The sequence below is a fragment of the Ursus americanus genome, chromosome 27 (genome assembly GCF_024610735.1).
Source record: "Ursus americanus isolate L20-20 chromosome 27, mUrsAme1.1.p, whole genome shotgun sequence".
Taxonomy (NCBI): domain Eukaryota; kingdom Metazoa; phylum Chordata; class Mammalia; order Carnivora; family Ursidae; genus Ursus; species Ursus americanus.
In genome coordinates this window covers 10,016,935-10,034,396 of record NC_142153.1, presented here as the reverse complement: position 1 = coordinate 10,034,396, position 17,462 = coordinate 10,016,935, and the positions used below count along the sequence as shown (strand labels likewise).

Here is a 17,462-nt window from a genome sequence, read left to right as displayed (position 1 = left end):
CTTTCATGAAAACAGTTTACATGGTTGTTTTAAGGAAGTTCAGTGAACTACAAGAAAACACAGAAAGACACATGAAAAAAAGAGAAGTTTTTTAAAAGATTTTATTTATTTATTTTAGAGAGAGAGAGTACAAGCCAAGGGAGGGGCAGAGGGAAATGGAGAGAGGGAGTCTCAAACAGGCTGCCTGCTGAGCACGGAGCCTGATGCAGAGCTCAACCTCATGACCCTGAGATCATGACCCAAACCCAAATCAAGAGTCAGGTGCTCTATCAACTGAGCCACCGAGGCACCCTCAAAATGAGAAGTTTAACAGATAGAAATCATTAAAGGGAATCAAACGAAATTCCAGAGCTGAAGAATACAGTGAATGAAATGGAAAATGCAATGGAGAGCATCAACAGCAGAATGGATTAAACAGAAGAAAAATACTCTGTGAGTAGAATAATTGGATAATCTGAAATTATCCAATCAGAGAAAAACAAAGAAAAAAATGTAAAAGAACAAAGAAAACCTATGTGATCCATGGGATACCATCAAAAGAAACAAGTGCCATAAGGGAAAGAGAAGGAGAAGGGGATAGAAAGCTTATTTAAAGAAACAATGGGTAAAAATCATATGGCACTTTCATTAGATGCAGAAAAAGCACTTGACAAACTACAAGATATTTTAATGGTAAAAATTCAACAAATTCTTGGATTTTTTGTTTCTGTGTCTTTGCATTTCCTGCATATTTGATAGAGTAATATCCTTTTCCAGACTTTATGGACTGGTTTTGATGGGGAAATACCTTTACCTGTGGGTGAGTGTGTTGGGGGGCATTCTCTCAGTGGAGTGTAGAGATTACAGCTCCAGGGCAGACCCTGTGGCACATTCTCTATGCAGCTTCTTCAGCTGAGGTCAGTGCCAGTGAAGAGGCAGGGGTCCTCAAATGGCCAAAGCTATGACAAGGTTGTTGGGTTCTTCGGTGAGGTGATAGTGGTGGTGGTGGCGGCGGCAATGGTGTCTGATGCACAATGCCTCTGTTGTAGTGATAGGGCTGAGGTTGGAGCACTCACAGAGTGAAAGCATGCCAAGGTCTGGGGACATGGCTAACCCAGGCCATGTCAGTGGCTCTGCTGCCTCAGGCACAGGTGTTCCTGGAGGATCCATGGAGGCAGGGACTGGAAAGCATGTGCTCCCTGAGCAACAAGCGGATCCAGGGTCTATTTGAGTAGCACACAGAGACAGTGGCTCTTGTGCCTAAACTGTGGGTGCATGTGGAGCATCTATAGCTCTGGGGTCTGGGACACCTACAGTGTTTGGAAAGAGGGGTGGCAGCCCTGGTTCTGGGACAACACAACATCAGCTCTTTCTGAGTGGAGCATAGCAATGTCTCCTTATCTGGAGGGCCAGAAGTGGTGATGGCTGTTGATTACCTTAGTGGCAACAACTACCAGTGTCTTTCTGGAGCTGCAGGTGAACACTGGGATTCTCTACTGTGAAATCTGTGGGAAGTCTATGGCTGTCATGGGGATTGTTGAGGTCCCCAGTGGCGAAGTCTGCCAGTGTCTTCTGCAGAGCAGGCCATTGAGTACTGTGGTGGCATCTGCTGCATGTTACTGATATCTCCCACCCATCTTTGTTCTAGTTGTTTCCAGTTGTCTCTACTAATGTGACCTCCCCAGTAATTCTTTATGTTCAGTCATTCGCTCTCTCTCTCTCACTTTTTGTTTTGTTTTGTTTTTTTGTTTTATTTTGTTTTGTTTTGTTTTTTGTTTTGTTTTTGGTTCACCACATAGCTGTAAGTTCTTAAATGATACTCTTGAACCCTTCCAGGGCTATTTTCATTTGTAGATAGCTGTCATATTGTTTTTTTGTGAGGGGATGAAGGCTGGCATCTCCAGCTTTGCCATCTGGCTGATCTTATTCTTCCTCAGTAGAATTTTTTAAATGGAAGAGAGGTAAATGTGTGTCCTTAGCTTACTAGATCTTCCTAGTTCATTTCTTGATAAAATGTATAGGATAATCTTAAGAGAAATCAAGGCCTCAGAAATTCCTTACTGTAAATTACTTTCTAAATGTTAGTATCCAGAGGGAGTCAATTCATTTAATTAATATTTAGCCTCAAACTCCCAAACTCAAAGGCTGTCATACATTTTCAATTCCAGTATAGATGATGTCCCACTGTCTTTGGCCCCTGGAAAACGTCTTTGTAAGTGGTACACTTGTTGGTATGACAGATACAAGGAAGACAGAGACTGTGGCTATTTATAGTACTTGTGATAGTACTTGTGCATTTATCTGAGGTAAAATGAAGTTATCTTAGAAAGAGAAATGGTGCTATGGTAGAATTTATAAAGGTGAGAATAAGATCAGTAGGAAGTTTCAGGAATTATATGATGGAAAACAAGTATTCAAAGTGGTCATTCAACTGAGCTTAGTGTGTGTGATCTCATGAATGCTAATGGATTGCTTATAAAGTGTAAGATTGCTTATGTTAATAGCTGATCTCACTTAACTCACTATTTCAAACTTCCCGATTCCTAAAATGTATTTACATAGGTTGAACTGGCTACCTGAGCTCCCACTGGTCCTTAAACAGTGGCTCAATTTGGAGCTTTGTATGGATCAATCTGATCTTCCTGTTATTAGTAAACTGTGGCATCTGGTGTAGTATATTTTATATGGGAAACCAATTCCTAAAGTGTTTGGTTTACCATAGTGGCAGTCACCTTTATTGGTTAAAAAATAAATTGTTATTACACAAATACAGTGGTTCAAAGTTTTTTCTTTCTCATGTAATATTCCAGAGGTAGGCATGTTGTTAAGGACATCTCAGCGACTTTGCTCTATGACAGTTTCCAAGGATCTGTGGTATTTCTTCTTGCTCAGCCATACCTTGTGTCTCTGGTAGAAGATAGTTTCCCAGCACAAAATCTTTATACCAGCCTAAGGGAAGAGGAAATGAAACTGTAACTACCTTTTATTTACTTCCATTAATTTGATGTTTTGGATATATACTGTCTGCTGCTTTTCTCATGGCCAGAACCTAGTCACATAACCGCATCTGGTTGCAAGGGTCTGAGAAATGTTTTTTTTTAGCTTGGTGTTTGATGCCCTGCTAATAATAAGAAACTTCTATTACTAAATGGAAAAAAAAAAAAGGAATTGATATTGGGGGACAATTGCCAGTTTCTGTCTTATCTTTCTTCTCTCTTTAGCTCAGCATTAGTCATTAGAGGTTATGGTAGCAGGATACTCTTCCTACTAGTCATGTTTGTCTGGAGTGCCAAAGTTTATATAGAGAAGGCAGAGATCAATATGGATCAAAGTGTCATGAACTGTTTTATTGATAATAAGAAGCAAGATTTCACAGTAAACTTCTAGATTCATCTTTTTCTGTAGAGATCTCAGATAGAATTTTCTTATTACCACTTTCCAGGAACTGTCCAATATCCACATGGTTACTGTGGGAAATATCCTATTAGTACACAATGGTCTTATAATACCTTTATTCAGATTTGATTGTACTGTAGTGAATACCTAACCAGGCCTGGTCCAACGGTAGTACTCTCCAGGCTTGATACAATTGGTCCATGTTAAGGTGAGCATCTGACACATGTTAAGGGAGTTGGGGAAGTTCTGAATCTCTTTTTCTGGAATTTCTAGATAGTTGAACTAAGAGAAATTTCCCTCTAAGGACTCAAAACTATCATATGTAAAGCTCTAGAATTTTGGGGAGTTATGCTTTTAACCATGTGGAGAAAGGTGGGCCTAATGAAATAGAAAAATGAAGCTGGAATGTAAACATAAATGAAAACAAGAGAAAGAAAGATAAACTACCTATTATTTCTTCCTTCAATGCCAGTGTAATAAATTATATTTCATTAGTCTGTTCTTAGTCTCATAATTTTTTATGAATTTTTGGACTTACTAGAAATGGGATTTCTTCATCATTTAAGCTGGTATAAGTTGTAATCTATAGTTTATTGGAGGTGGAAAAGAATTATAGGTCAAGGGGCTTCAGATTCAGTAAGTTTATGCTTACTTATCTTAAATGCTTCTTAAGGCTCTCTTAGAAGACATGAGGAAAAGATTTCTACTCTCTCCTCTCATCATTCATTTGTGGAAAATTTAAATTTGTTCTATCTGCTAATTCTTTGAAAAATGTAGGATTTATATTGCCTCTTTCAATAAAAATATTTAGGGGACCACAAACAGAAAATATAATGAAATTAGTGAGTTGACATTGGAAATATAATTTAGAAGAGATCACTAAGAAGTTCGTTTCAAATATTAATCTTTAAAAATCTCTATTGCCTCAAATAGAATAGGTATAATTCATGTTGGAGGTCTTGGTTTTGGATGTCAAATTCCATAAGGAAGAAAGATTATGGGATATAGTTACCTAAGGTGTTGATTTTTTCATTCACTCAATAAATATTTATCTAACACCTTAATTGGACATGGCACTACTCTTTTAGCACTGAAAACCCAGTGATGGACAAGACAAAAAAAAAGATTCCTATTGTTATGGAGGTTATAGTCCAGTGAAGTGTTCAGGCAATAAACATAAAAAGAACGACAGTGTTGCTGAATTGTGGTGAACCAAGTTGAGTGAAGATCATGGTAAGAAAATTGGATTTTATCCTTGGTGGAAATAGGAAGCCATTCGAGATATTTAAGTCAGAGACTGATAAATGATTTTTATTTTTTTAAATGACTGATTTATGGTATACAGAATGTGCTATAGGGAGTGGAGAATGGAAGCAGGGAGTCATATAGAAGGCTTTTATAGAATATTAGAAGAGAAATTGATGATAGCTCAGCCTCGACTTGTAGCCATTGAGAAGGTGAGAAGTGATCATACTCTGGCTGTATTTAGGAAATAGTGTCAAGACTTGGATTTGGTGGTAGAGGCAGGTAGTGAGGAGAAGAAAGAAATCAAAGATGATTTCTGCTTTGGCCTGAACATCTGGTTGACTAATGGTCCTAAAAATGGAAATAAGGAAGTCTAGCGGTAAATCAAAATTTGGTTTTAGGATATGTTAAACTGTAAATGCCTGTTAGTCACAAGATGAAGTTGAGTCAGATGTCAGGTTATGAAAGCTAAAATTTTAGCTAATATTTCAGCTTCTCTGTTTATTCTAGTTGAAATGGGTAGCCATCCAACTGGAAACATAAGCTAGTAGTCTCTAATAGTTGTCAAGGAGTATAGCCTCAAACTTCCTAATGCTCAGTGCTACTTATGAGGATTGCCTAAATTATTTGCAGTAATTTTCCAACATTCATATTTACTACCCTAGTACTAGCCATGTACAAGTATCTATGCCAGTACATTCACTATTTAACTGTACCTCATGGCATTTGATAATAGAATACAGGGAACCTAAGTACACTTTTTGGACTATGGAAGGGCAGATTCTCTTAGTAGATTTGGTCAGTATACTGGATTCAAGGGAACATTTTGACATGTGACTTCACATTTGCAAAGTGTTGCATTTTTAGTGTTTCCATCTAACCCTAGAAAACCCACAGTGATCTGAAAGTCCCTAACACTAATGAAAGAGGATATTCAAGAGAGAAATTAATAATAAAGTTCATTGGTACCTTTAGATACAATAGATGGACTAATAAAAAAATTGCCTAGAAGAACATGACTTTCAACAGAATTCATCTGACTACAGATCTTTCTCAACTTATGATGGGGTTGTATCTTGATAAACCATGCATTTAATACACTTAACCTACTGAACATCATAACTTAGCCTACCCTCCCTTAGAGGTACTCAGAACACTTAATTAGCCTATAATAGGGCAAAATTACCTAACACAAAGCCTATTTTGTAATAAAGTGTTGAATATATTATGTAATTTTTTGAATACTATAAAAATAGAATTGTTATATGGGTACAGAATGGTTGTAAGTGTATTGGTTGTTTACACTTATGATTGTGTGTCTGACTGGGAACTGTGGCTTGCCTCTGCTGCCCAGCATCACAAGTGAGTATCCTACCACTTAGCCCAGGAAATGATTAGAATTCAAATTCTGAGGTATAGTTTCTACTGAATGTGTATTGCTTTTGCACCATCATAAATTTGAAAAATTGTTAAGTTGAACCATTGTAAGTTGGGGGCCGTCTGTAGTCTGTGATTAAATACAATTTTTATATTATCTCTCCAAACGGGACTGAATTATCCAATTTCTGACTTTTCTTGAATAATATCTTGGTGTTTAACAAGCCCTGAATTGGCATTACTAACCTGGTATATCAGATTTACAAGTGAACTGATTAAATATTATGAATACGTAGAAATAACATCATCTTTCCTGATGGTATCTATACAGTCACCTTTGATGGACCAATAAGTTTAAAAATGGTGAGAAGAGAATTAGGAAATGGTAAAGAGAAAAAGAACGTGGGGGGAAATGTAATTAAAGGAGCAGGTAAGCCAGAGAAATCCCCTTAATGGTAAAAGAAGATGGAGAAGGATTAGATGGGAATTCACAGTGGCTAAATAAACATCATCTTAATTCTCCTAACAATCTGTTGAGGTAGATATTGTTTACTTTTATAGATGAGGCAGCTGTGTTTAGCAAGTTTCATTTTAGAGAAGGTAGCTGTGCTAGGCAGAATTCTTTTTTAAAGTTTTTATTTAAATTCCATTTAATTAACCTACGGTGTAATATTAGCTTCAGGTGTACAATGTAGTGATTCAGCACTTCCATACAACGCCTGATGCTCATCACCTATTTAACTCATGCTCCCACCCACCTCCCTTCTGGTAACCATCAGTTCTCTATAGTTAAGAGTCTGTTTCTTGGTTTGCCTCTCTCTCTTTTTCCCCCTTTGCTCATTTATTTTGTTTCTTAAATTCCACATATGAATGAAATCACATGGTATTAGTCTTTCTCTGACTGATGTATTTCGCTTAACATATTATTATCTAGCTCCATCCATGTCGTTGCAGATGGCAAGAAAGCATTCCTTTTTTTAAAAGATTATTTATTTGTTTATTAATAGAGAGGGAGAGAGAGAGTGTGTGCACAAGCAGGGGAGGGGCAGAAGGAGAGGGAGAGGCAGACTCCCTGCTGAGCAAGGAGCCTGATGCTGGCCGATCCCAGGAATCTGGGATCGTGACCTGAGCTGAAGGCAGACACTTAACAGGCTGAGCCACCCAGGCGCTGCAAGATCTCATTCTTTTTTATGGCTGAGTAACAGTCCCTTGTATATGTATACCACATATTCTTTATCCATTCATCAGTCAGTGGATATTTGGGTTCTTTCCATAATTTGGCTATTATAAATAATGCTGCTATAAACATCAGGCTGCATGTGTCCCTTTGAATCAGTATTTTTGTATCTTTTGGGTAAATACTAGCAGTGTAATTGCTGGATCTTAGGGTGGTTCTATTTTTAACCTTTTTAGGAACCTCCATACTATTTTCCAGAATGGCTGCACCAGTTTGCATTCCCACCTAGTGCAAGAGGGTTCCTCTTTCTCCACATCCTTGCCAACATTTGTTATTTCCTGTGTTATTAATTTTAGCCATTCTGTCAGGTGAGAGGTGATATCCCATTTTAGTTTTGATTTGTATTTTGCTAAAGATGAGTGATGCTGAGCATCTTTTCATGTGTCCGTTGGCCATCTGTATGTTTTCTTTGGAAAAATGTCTGTTCATGTCTTCTGCCCATTTTAATTGGATTATTCTGGGTGTTGAGTGTGATAAGTTCTTTATCTATTTTGGATACTACCCCTTTATCACATATGGCATTTGCAAATATCTTATCCCATTCCATAGGTTGTCTTTTAGTTTTCTTGATTGTTTCCTTCACTGTGCAGAAGCTTTTTATTTTGATGTAGCCCCAGTAGTTTATTTTTGCCTTTGTTTCCCTTCCTTCAGGGGACATATCTAGAAAGAAATTGCTGCAGCTGATGTCAAAGAGGTTACTTACTATATTCTTCTCTAGGATTTTCATGGTTCCGTGTCTCACCTTTAGATCTTTCATCCATTTTGAATTTATTTTTGTGTATGGTGTAAAAAAGTGGTCTAGTTTCATTCTTTCCATGTTGCTATCCAGTTTTCCTAGAACCATTTGTTGAAGAGACTGTCTTTTTCCTATGGATATTCTTTCCTAGTTTGTCGAAGATTAATTAACCATATAGTTGTGGGTTCATTTCTGGGTTTTCTATTCTGTTCCTTTGATCTATGTATCTGTTTTTGTGCCAGTACCATACTGTTTTGATCACTATAGCTTTGTAATATAACTTGACGTCCAGAATTGTGATGCCTCCAGCTTGGCTTTTCTTTTCCAGGATTGCTTTGGCTATTTGGGGTCTTTTGTGGTTCCATGCGAATTCAGGATTCTCCTAGTGTACAGGCCTTGGATAATCCCTCCCTTTGAGTTGGGGCAGAACCAGTGAATATGTGATGGAATATCATTCCTGTGATTATAGTATATGGTAAAGATACAGGAATTTTGAAGATGAAATTAAGGTCCATAATTAGTGAGCTTTGCATTAATCAAGAGGGAGATCATTCTGAGTGCGCCTGACCTAATCTTATGAGCTCTTTAAAAGATGGGAGATGTCAGAGAGATTCTCTTGCTGGCTTGGAAGAAATAAACTGTCATGTTGTGAGAGGGTCATGTGACTAGGACATGAGGGGAGCCAAGAGCAACCCCTGGCAGATAGTAAGAATAGGAAGGTATGGCTATTAAAAGACCCTGAATTCTACCAACAACCAGTGAGCTCAGAAGAGGACTTCAGCCTCTGATGAGACTGCAGCCCCAGCCAATAACTTTATTTAGTGTTATGAGACTCTTGAGCAAAAAGAGGACTCATTTGTGTGATATTATAAATGGGTGTTGTTTTAAGTTCCCAGAATTTTGGTAATTTTTTAAGCAGTGATGAAAACTAAATATAGTAATGAAGGAAAAAATAGTTAATAGTTTGGCAGTTTTGCTCCCTTCATTTTAGGCTTCCTGAAGACACAATTAGGTTTCTTCAATGAGATTTTGTTATAGACCTGGCTTTTTATGAGTTCCGACTCATAATCTAGAAAAGCAAGTATAGTTTTCTTGTATTATCTCTCTATTGCCTTGTTTCACAGAGCACTCTCATGGTTTATGCTTCTATAACTCTCCTTACCCCTCACGATATCTTTTGTGATGGAAATGACCGAAAATGAAACAAAAGGAGTTATAACTATGAGCACTGCTTGTCACTTTAATTCTCTTTTCTTACAGTCTCACTAGGAAAGCTTTTATTATTATGATATATTAGTCACCATACAGTAAGTACATCATTAGCTTTTGATGTAGTATTCCACGATTCGTTGTTTGCGTGTAACACACTGTGCTCCATGCAGTACGTGCCCTCCTTAATACCCATCACTGGGCTAGCCCATCCCCCAAACCCCCTCCCCTCTAAAACGCTCAGTTTGTTTCCCAGAGTCCATAGTCTCTCATAGTTCGTCTCCCCCTCTCTTCCCCCCCTTCATTTTTCCCTTCCTTCTCCTAATGATCTCCCTGCTATTCCTTATATTCCACAAATAAGTGAAACCATATGGTAATTGTCTCTTTCTGCTTGACTTATTTCACTTAGCATAATCTCATCCAGTTCCATCCATGTTGATGCAAATGTTGTGTAATCATCCTGAATTAGATACTAGTAGAGAAGCCAAAGCTAACATATAATATATGAGGGAATGGATTAAGATGAAAAAGGAAGGCAGTTTTAATCCAAATATATTTCTAATGTTGGCAGGTTCAAAAAATGCACCATTTGCCTGCTATGAAGAAATAAACTCTCAAGCTGATAGGTTTGGGAACTGTGGTCTAAAAAGAGGTGAATATCAATTCTGTACATGGAGGTATGTTATGCAATATTAAAGATACTTTTCTTATGTTCTTTAAGATTCTATTTTCAGTTTTTCTCTATATATGTCATTCATTATAGTGGTTTCAAGTATTACATGTGTATGGGAGTGAATCTTAAATCAAATTCTGTAGCGCTGACATCTTTCTTGTGCTACAGGCTTAAATTTCTGTCTAATTTTTGTATATTTGTATGTGGGTCATTAGTCTTCTAAATTCAATCCAAGATTGAAAGTAATAATATCCATTTTGTTTTTCCTATTTAAACCTGCTCATTTTCCTTATAAAAATACTATCCCCATTCACTTCATTGCGTGCCCAAGCTGAAGACTGCCCAGTGTCTATAGAATGAAATTAAGTTTCTCCTGCATCTGAAGAGCAAGCTCTTTGATATTTTGGTCATGAATTTATTTTAACAAACGTTTATTAAGAATCTACTATGTGCTGGACACTGAGTTAGCTACTCATTACCAAAGCATATGTGGCCCTTGTACATATGGAATTTGTACACTGGTAAACACGCCACGTAGTTTTGTTTCCTTGGTTTGTTATGCTGTTACTTTGTTTAGTAATACCTTACTCTCTGCCTATTGAAAGTCTACGAATTATTAAGCTTTGACTCAGATGGCATCTTTTCCATGAAATTTCTCCTAATTGCTAAATTAGAATGTGTCCTCATCTTAAATCTCTGTAAGAATTATTTTATTTGTAGCACTTTTAATGGGATTTATATTACATTTAGTATTAAACTGTAAGGTCCTTGAGGGTGGGGGTCACAACTTACTTATCTTTCTATCCCTCTACAGAGGGATATGAAATACTTGAGTGAATTGATTATTTGAAAGTAAGTATATAAATCTGCACAGGGAATAAAAGACCATTAGCGCCATTGAAAGATAAGCTTACAAGCTTACAAGAATATTTACTTTAAATGTTAGTGTTAAAATATTACATTTTCCCTAGTAACATTTGACATGAATGGAGAACTGTTCTTTTTTTTGTCAAAGAAAGCAAATCTGAAGCATTCCTAATAAATGCCTAATATGTAATAATCATATAATTTTATTTTGTTTGCAGCAATCTTCAATGTGGAAGGCTAATTTGTACTTATCCTACTCGAATTCCTTTTTATAGAGAAAATGGTGCTGTGATTTATGCTTTTGTACAAAATAATTTATGTATAACTATAGACTACAAGTCGACTGAATCCAAACGAGATCCAATGACAGTCTTCAGTGGCTCTCGATGTGATAAAGGGAGGGTAAATGATTTAAAATCTGTTTTTTTTTAATCTAGTTTTATTCATTTCTTTAATAAATATTTTCATTTATGTATCAAATTTCAATTCATTTCTAGTGCTATGTAACTTTAAATATTTAGATAAGAAGAAAATGAATAAGCTTCATTTTGTCTCCAGATATTAAAAGGGCAATAGGAATGTTTGATCTTCTTCAGAATTTCAGTATTATGACCAAAGAAACTCCCAAGTATTTTGGGACTGTAGTGTGGAGGGGAGAGATCTTGGGAATATATTAAGTACTTCATAGCATGGAAATTCACTTTTCTCCTGAGGGAAGAAAGAAGAAATCCCACTTAGTAATATATGTCTCTTTGTAGCCCAGTAGATAAGAGCACAACTTAGATCAGCCTTCTTAGAATCAAATCTTCAAAACTGCTTTTTTATTTTTTTGACATTTTGCAAGTTACATAACCAGTCTGAGATACCTACAACTGTATGTAAAGTGAGGATACTAATAGCATTTACTCAGTGGGGTTATTGCGAAGATTAAATGAAATAAATGTAAAGTGGTTAGTATGATGACTGGCACAGGGTGAGGGCTAAATATAGATTGACTATTATTATTGATTATTGTAATTCATTATCTCTGAGGCTAACCCATATCTGGAGAAAACATAGAAGGAATAAATTTACTTCAAAATGTCATTTAATTCCTGGCCAGGTCTTTGCTTATGAGGAACCATAATATAATATATGCTGTAGGCATTAAAGACAAAGATGTGCATGCATCTATGTTCTGATGTTTCCGCTTAATAGATGATTTTGAACAAATTATTTAATATGTGAAATGTGTATGTCAGTAGCCACTTCTGGTGGTTTTATAGTTTAAATGAATTTTACTGTAGGTACAGTAAGTAGTCTTCTTAGTATATGTGCTGCCAAAGTGAGCACAGCGTGTAGTCTTCTTAATATTGACTTCCTCTTCATGCCCCGGAGTCATAAATGCCTTCTTAATGGAGGTCTATGCCAAGGAGTTCAGTAGATATATTTAGGCCATGGAGCCAAAACAACTAAAAAATGAAACCTAGTCAAGAGATGACTTGATATTATTCAGTTGATAATATAATAAGAATAGAATCCTTTTAATAACGTGGACAATCCTCAGTGATAATGCATGAGAACACATTTTATGAGGTAGTGTTTAATGATATTATAAATCACATATGATGAAACATTCTTGGCAATTTTTTTTTTGTCTGTAGCATCCTTATATAACAGGACTCTTCATCTCAGTTTCAACTGAGGCAAGCAGACAATAAAGACTACATTTGAAAGGGAGTTGTTAGACACACCACCATGGCCAAAGAACTAATGAGAAAACTCAACACACACAGTAAAGCCTTAAAAGATTTACTTTGGATTTAGAAAGGGTTTTGTGAGGCCATTTCTTTGAAGAGAGTTGTGCTGTGCTTAAAGTGTTTAAAAGGAAATCATTTTCACATACCATATTTCATTTTAATCTCAAAACAAATCTAAAATTTTTTAGAAAAAGTATGATTGTACTCATGTAAGAGAACTGCAACTTAGAGAAGTTGATATTGCTGTAAATATTGGAGTAAGGATATATTATCCTTAATCCTCTGATTATTACACTTTAAACATGAAGCGGTTATATCTGAATGTTTCAGACATTACATAATAGAATGTTAGGTATATATAGCATATTTTAATAATGATTCCTATTATCTTTATTAGGGGACTCTAATAATAATAGCTCAAATTTGATTAAAACTTAATATATGTCTTGATTTTATTGAATTGATTTTCTTTCAAATATAAACTTTTGATATATGGAACAAAACCTAGTCAAGATATAAATTGTACTTGTAGGGATAGTTTTGTTAGATTTCAGAGTATTATAATAAAAAGTGGTTATATGGATATGATTTTTTTTGTTGTTGGTCTTGTTTTATTTGTATCTCCCATTTCCCTACAATGAATTATTTTTTAAGACTATTTTTTAGAGCAGTTTTAGGTTCACAGCAAAACTGAAAGGAAAGTACAGAATTCCCATAATACTCCCTTGCTCCGATGCAAGCATAGTCTCCCCATTATCAACAATCCCCCACCAGAGTGGGACATTTGTTATAACTGATGAACCTACATGGACATATTATTATCACCCTGTCCATACTTTACATTAGACTTATCTGAAAAATCCCCAAATACTTGGAGATTAAACAAGCATTTTTAAATAACACATGTGCCAAAGGAGACATTTTAAGAGAAATTGAAAAATATTTTGAACTAAGTGAAAATGAAAATACAACATATAAAAATTTGCAGGTTACAGCAAAAGTAGTACTTAGATGGAAACGTATTATATTGAATGGCTATGGTCTTATGGTATAAAATTACTGATTGTAATATTAAGACAGTTGGACTTCTGTAATATGGAAAAAGTTTTTTGTATTTTTTCTTTTTTTAGATATGTGTAAATCGTGAATGTATAGAATCAAAGTACCTTATAACTCTAGCAGATATTTGTGCAGAGCAGTGCGGAGGACGTGGAGTAAGTAAGCACAAAATTTATGCTTCCCCAAGTCACATCTATCTTGGACACTTTATAGCATCATTTAGTTCACTCAACATTTATTGTGTTTCTTTTATTTGAGAGTGTGTGTTGTGTCTCACTTCAATGTGGAGTTAAATTGGGTTACTAAATTTTTTTTTTAAAGATTTTATTTATTTATTCGACAGAGATAGAGACAGCCAGCGAGAGAGGGAACACAAGCAGGGGGAGTGGGAGAGGAAGAAGCAGGCTCCCAGCAGAGGAGCCTGATGTGGGGCTCGATCCCACAGCGCCGGGATCACGCCCTGAGCCGAAGGCAGATGCTTAACCGCTGTGCCACCCAGGCGCCCCTGGGTTACTAAATTTTTAACCAAAGGTGGTATTAGAGAACATTGTATAGAATTAAATTGTTGATGACCCTAACAGATTTATTCTTATAGATGGCTACTTTTCAGATGTGTTTGATGAATACATTCACCTGTTCATTAAGGGAAGATAATTATGCCATAATTTGTATGTCTGTGAATATATACAGTGAGGGAAAACTCGGTTTTATCCTCCTTTTTTAATATACTATTTTTTTTAGCAGTTTTAAGTTCATAGCAAAATTGAGAAGAAAGTACAGAGATTTCCTATATACCTCCTAACCCCAATACATACAGCCTCTCTCACCATCAACATTCGCCACCAGAGTGGTACATTTGTTGCAATCATAAACCTATAAAGACACCATTATCACTCCAAGTCCTTAGTTTACACAAGGTGTCCTCTTGATGTTGTTTGTTCTATGCGTTTGGACAAATGTATAATGGCAGGTATCCATCATTAATGGTATCACACAGAGTAGTTCCATAGCCCTAAAAATCCTCTGTGTTCAGCCTACTCATCCCTCCATCTCTCTTACTTCTGCTAACTATCTATCTTTTAAGTGTCTCCATAGTTTTGCTTTTTCCAGAATGCCATATAGTTGGAATCTTATAGTGTGTAGCCTCTTCGGACTCGTTCTTTAGACTTAATAATATGCATTTAAAGTTCCTTCATGTCTTTCCCTGGCTTGATAGCTCATTTCTTCTTAGTGCTAATATCCTGTTGTTTGGATGTAGCATAACTTATTCACCAACTGAAGATAGATATCTTGGTTGTTTCACATTTTGAGTTATAAATAAAGGAGCTATAAACATTCATGTGCAGTTTTTGTATGGGGATAAGTTTTCAGCTCATTTGGGTAAATTCTAAAGACTGTAATTACTGTGGGCACCTAGGTGGCTTGGTTAAGCATCTGCCCTCAGCTCAGGTCATGATCTCAGGGTCCTGGTTGAGGCCTGTGTCAGGCTCCCTACTCAGTGGGGAATTTGCTTCTCCCTCTCCCTCTGCCACCTCCCCCTGTTCTCATGTTCTCTCACTCTGTTTCTCAAATAAATAAATAAAATCTTTTAAAAAAGAGCAAAGGGCAAAAGACCTCTTCTATTCATTTTGTCTAACTCTCTGTGTTCGCTTTTCTGTATTAGGGAGATGAGCTATATCTCCTGGTCTTGGAAGTGGTAGCTTTGTGTAGAAGAGGTTTTGTGGTGGGGCGCCTGGGTGGCACAGCGGTTGAGCATCTGCCTTCGGCTCAGGGTGTGATCCCGGCGTTGTGGGATCGAGCCCCACATCAGGCTCCTCTGCTATGAGCCTGCTTCTTCCTCTCCCACTCCCCCTGCTTGTGTTCCCTCTCTCGCTGGCTGTCTCTATCCTATCGAATAAATAAATAAAATCTTAAAAAAAAAAAAAAAAAAGAGGTTTTGTGGTGCCCTGTAGCACAATGCCCCCTGGTCACCAGAACCAGGCACTCTAAGTGTATCTCCTGTGTGGGCTGCATGTACCCTGCGATTGTGGCTGAGCCATGTTTGCCATAGCCCAGCCAGCTACAATGCCCTCCTTTGCCTATTGTTGGCTCACTGGGCAGGGTTTGGTTCCTGTGCTGTTAAGAGACCTGTCAGAGGTCACCACAGGTTCACTAGTGGGCAAGGTTGGCAATCAGACTAGGTGCCTGCAGTCAGCCTCTGGCTACAACTGTGGGTATACTGAATGGTGGGGCTTGCTCCTTAAGTGGCCAACAGAGAGGCTTTTGTTGGTGAGTGGGGCTGGTAGGCCAACTAGACGTCTGCAGTTAGCTTCTTTGCCACAGTTGCAAGCATGCCAAATGGCAGAGCTTGCTCTCTGTGCAGCCAGCTAAGAGGTCTGGCGGGAGGAACCATGGATATGCTGGTGTGTGTGGTTATCTCCCCCTCTCCCCAGGGCAGAAGTCACTCCGGAGAGGCACTCACCCCTGCTGGGGCTGCTTGCAGAGTAAGGCAGGGCAGGAGCTGCTTTGGAGAGATGCTTGCTGCAGCATGCAGATTAGATGGGGGCAGGTCTGATGGGGAATGTGGAGACAGGGCATGCGGTGCTAGCTAGCTAGATGGAGAAAGCACTGGCTCCCACAAGTGTCAGTTATCCAAGCTGGGGGAGGGGAAGAGAAATGGTGCCCATCAGCAATTTTGTTCCTGGAGGTATCTACTGAAGATCCCTGTCCCTCCAGTGCATGTTTTGAGATTAGTAAATAAACCTTCTTCGTGCATACCCCAGGCACTTTTCAAACTATTGCTTCTGTGCTGTGTCTGAGGTTGAGTTAATTATTTTGCTGACTCTTTAGGGGTGGGGACTCAGTTTCCTATCATCCTCTAGCTCTCCCAAGTTAAACCCCGCTGATTTTAAAAGCTCCTAAAGTTAAGTCCGCTAGTTGTCAAAGCTAGATATTATGGGGACTTGTCTTCTCAATGCAGGTCCCTGGTGCCTGGGATGCCTAGGATGGGGTCTGATCGTCTCACCTCTTTACTTGGGGTATTCCTCCTATTTGTGGTTAGTCTTACTGGGGGTTTGGTTCCCAACTGCATCTCTACCCCTCCTACCCCTTTTAATGTAGTCTCCTCTCTGTGGTGGAACATCTGTTCTGCCATTTTTCAGGTCATTTTCAGAGTTAGTTGCATATATGTAGCTGTTATCTCAGTGTGTCTATGGGATGAGGTGAGCTCAGGATCTCTTACTCCACCATCTTCCCTGAACTTTTCTTATTCTCTCTCTAAATAGACTTTCTGTCCCTTTTCCTCACTTTCTTCTGGAACTCCAGTTATTCTAATATATATGTTTGATGGTTTCCCTTTAGATCATGTGTTATTTTCTTCACTCTTGTTCATTCTTTTTTCTTTGTTCTACTCTGACTTGTTTATTTAAAAGTTCCTGTACTCTAGATCAATAATTCTATCTTCTGTTTGTTCTGTCCTGCTGTAGATGCTCTCTATTGCATTTTTCTTGTCATTTATTACATTCTGTATCTCCAGAATTTTTCTTTCTTATGATTTCTCTTTGTTAAATTCCTCAAAACAGTTTTGTTGAATTCTTTTTCAGCTAACTTGCCAAATTCTGTGTTTTGAGTTCAGTTACTGGAGTATTATTGTTATCTTTTGGTAATAACATGCTTCCAGGATTCTTCATGTTCCTTGGAGTTTTGTGTTGCTATTTTCACATTTGAAGTAGTCAGCTTCTTAAATCATTACTAGTTGTCATCAGGTGGGAGATAACATTTGCTGGTCTTATGTCTGGGTCTCTCTACAACCTTATATAGATATACTTGCTCCACATTTCTTGAACCCTCTTGTGGAAGAATTCTTAAGTTGGTATGTCTTCTCTGTTTCTTACAACACACCAAGCCAGCTGCTAGAAAACTCTGTTTTCTAGAAGGTGTGCTACAGCTTAAGTTTGTGATTTCTCC

General features: G+C 37.5%; 1 protein-coding gene across 2 annotated transcripts in view; it reads left to right on the top strand.

Annotated features, from left to right (window-relative positions):
• ADAM32 (ADAM metallopeptidase domain 32) overlaps window positions 1-17,462 on the top strand; it is a 145,788-nt gene that overhangs the window by 115,513 nt on the left and 12,813 nt on the right. For both annotated transcript variants that reach the window (XM_087856383.1, XM_087856381.1), the window contains 3 exons: window positions 9,751-9,856; window positions 10,938-11,121; window positions 13,589-13,672. In XM_087856383.1, the coding sequence (XP_087712509.1) occupies window positions 9,751-9,856; window positions 10,938-11,121; window positions 13,589-13,672 (374 nt within the window). The remainder of the gene's footprint in view (window positions 1-9,750; window positions 9,857-10,937; window positions 11,122-13,588; window positions 13,673-17,462) is intronic.